Source organism: Gossypium hirsutum, chromosome D01 (genome assembly GCF_007990345.1).
Source record: "Gossypium hirsutum isolate 1008001.06 chromosome D01, Gossypium_hirsutum_v2.1, whole genome shotgun sequence".
Classification (NCBI taxonomy): Eukaryota; Viridiplantae; Streptophyta; class Magnoliopsida; order Malvales; family Malvaceae; genus Gossypium; species Gossypium hirsutum.
The window spans coordinates 30,038,607-30,041,638 of record NC_053437.1 but is presented as its reverse complement, the minus strand read 5'-3'; the positions used below and the strand labels follow the sequence as shown (position 1 = coordinate 30,041,638).

The 3,032-nt window shown below is 32.3% G+C and overlaps 1 protein-coding gene across 1 annotated transcript; it reads left to right on the top strand.

The window, feature by feature from the left end:
* Nucleotides 1-908: 908 nt before the first annotated feature.
* On the top strand, nucleotides 909-1,951 carry LOC107921299 (zinc finger protein 8). The gene has a single exon (XM_016851176.2). It carries the CDS (start codon nucleotides 1,052-1,054, stop codon nucleotides 1,898-1,900), a length of 849 nt encoding a protein of 282 aa, XP_016706665.2. The 5' UTR covers nucleotides 909-1,051; the 3' UTR covers nucleotides 1,901-1,951.
* Nucleotides 1,952-3,032: the final 1,081 nt, after the last annotated feature.

The window sequence follows — 3,032 nt, the reverse complement described above, 5'->3', positions numbered from 1 at the left end:
GAGTTAATTCGAATAACTTGATTAACTCGAATAACTCGATTAACTCGAATAACTCAATTTTTTCGAATCGAATCGAATTTTACTCACCCCTATAAAGAGGTGAGGGACTGTTGGTAACATAAAAGTAAAATTTCATAATGTTAGGAGGTTGGAGCAGAACTTTCCACAATATACTAGAAAATTTTAAGTGAAAAGTAGCAAAGCTATAACCATCATTTATATTTGTTGGGTTTTAAGACGAGGCGAATTGATTTTTCATTAAGGTTGTGCCTCCTATCCAACATATTTTTTTTTTTTAATTTTATAACTATTTTCTACTAATATTTTTAGGACTTTACATATATGATTGATTGTAACATTGGGAAATTAACATGTATCCTTAAATTATCTTTAAAATTTAATAAAGCTTCTCATCACTTATATCTCAAATAATATTTCATATTTTTATTTATTTTTAAAATTACAAAAATTATAATAATGTATTCTAATTTTATAAATATTTTTATTTAGTTTAATTTGTAAATAATAATATAATATAAAATATTATCTAAAATTTGAGAACCAAAAGGGAAACATTATAATCAAAAGGGAAGGCTAAAGTAGTATATAAAATTTAAAATAATCACAAGGCGTGGTGTTATGGTTGTTCACTTTACCCCTTAATTATAAAGTCGGGAGTTCATAATATATTTCATGACCAACTATTTATCTCTTCGGAAAGCACACGTGGCAAGAGGATTAACTACTATTATCAACTATGAACACGAACAAAAAAAATTTTAATGAGATGATTTAGTTTTAATATTAATTAAAAAATAAGATTATTTTAGTATAATTGTAAATTACATTCCATAAAAATTAAATTATTTAAATGTAAAATAGTAAATTGCATTGCATATTCAGATTTTTTTTTCTTTATAAATAACATTTTTTAAGACAGTTATCAGGATAAAAAAATGAAAAAGTCCCCGCCCAGCCCCTCACTTTTGGGCTTGTCAGCCCTCACTTTCATATTCATATTGATGGCCATGGCTGGTTCATTCCACCATGGATGAATCCCTTGTTTTATAGGTCCCACTTCCGCCCAATATTAGCTACCTTCCTCTTTCCTTTCTTTTCTCTGCTCCCTCGTTTTGATTTTCCCCTTCAATTCTCTTCTGTGCAACCCAAAGAAAAAGAAGCAGCCACTTCCATGGAGAAGGAAACACGCGATTTCATGAACGTGGAATCCTTCTCCCAGCTTCCCTTTATCCGCCCTTCCCCTGTTAAAGAAAAGGGTGCTATTCGTTTATTCGGCAAGGACTTCGGCTGCGGCGACTCAGCGACGGAGGCCACCGAGTCCTACAACAACAACAACAATGAAGACACTACCAAGGACAACGAGAATGGAGATAATAATAACAACAGCAGCAGAAGATTTGAGTGTCACTATTGTTGCAGAAACTTCCCCACTTCCCAAGCTTTAGGTGGCCACCAAAACGCTCACAAAAGGGAACGCCAACATGCCAAACGGCAACACAACAATTCTTTTTCTTTATCCGATGCTCATAATGATATTTATGGCTTTTTTAACTATAGGCTACCCTCACCCTCGATGCCATCAATGCCTGCTTACCCTTCATGGAACAATACCATTAACGCTAGGTTTTCTAACCCTCCACCACCCATCAATGGCAACCCACTGGGTGTTTGGAGAATCCCTGCTACGCTTCAAACTAACTCCTGTAATTTCAACCGTGACCGTTCATCAGCGCATCCGTTGCAGTTGTTCGCCGGCGATGAGTTTCTGCCGTCGTCTCAGGCTGGCGGTGGTGGTGATTCAAGTTCCGAGAGTCATAGGTACGTTTATGAAACGAAGGCAAGCGTTAAAGACAATGTTAGCTTGGATCTACATCTGTAATTCATTTCGTAATAAACTTGAAAAGAAAACATCATGTGTTTTTCCCTTTTAGCATCTTGGATTTTACTATTTTTTGTATGTAAATGAAATGATTTACAATCTCTTCACTAATCTAAACCAAAAGCAGTTTGCTTCTCTCTATTCATTATGGAAGCTTTACAAAGAAAAACCCAAAAACCCAAATGGTTTACCTTAGGCTTAGCTAAAACATGGTACCGGCTTACAGCGGCAATCTATGTCGTACCCATTTTCAGAAAAGCTTCACACGTGTGAGGAATATTTCTGTCTTCCAAGTAGCTACCAGAGAGGAGCACATGAATAACTCTGTAGCTACACACGTGTACATAAACCTATATGTTGTCTGTCAGAGCTTGAGAAAAAAGTTCAATATATATACAGAGTTTATACGAGTATTTAGCTAAAATGATGAAATTCATCATATTTTATATCATACATTGATATTTGCTACATCAACTTACCAATGTAACAATAAAAAAAACTGTCATATTTCTGATTTTTTATATATTTAATTTTTATTATAACTTCAATCACATATTAGTTTATAAGTGCCAAATAATTTTTATATAGATTATGTATACAAATAATAAATTTATATAATATTAATATAAATATTAGGGTAAATTACACCATCACTCATTAAATTATGGGTAAATTTTCATTTTGGTTACTAAACTATTCAAAACTTTTCATTTAAGTTGTTGGGCAATTAAAATCAATTTTGTATAACTTTCTCTGTTCGCATTGCATGCACTTATTGAAAGCTTTCTTTTCCCTTTTCTTCTATAGTTCAATTTTTTTTTCATTAAATAGTTATGGATAATACAAATCTGCGACTAAAATTCAAATAACTTTTTTCTTTGATCTCTAACACTAATTGTCAGATTGACTTAGATCTAAGGTGTGTTCTTCTATTTGTCGATGGGTATTAATTGATCATATAAATTGTCGAATCATCGCTTGGAACTTGCAAGCGGAAAATTTTTTTTTAAACATAACAACTCAATAACTTAAAATGAAAACTTTTGAATAGTTCAGTGACTAAATGGTAACTTTTTTTTAATTAAGTAACCAAAACAAAAACTTACATATAGTTTAGTTATTAATGGAGTAA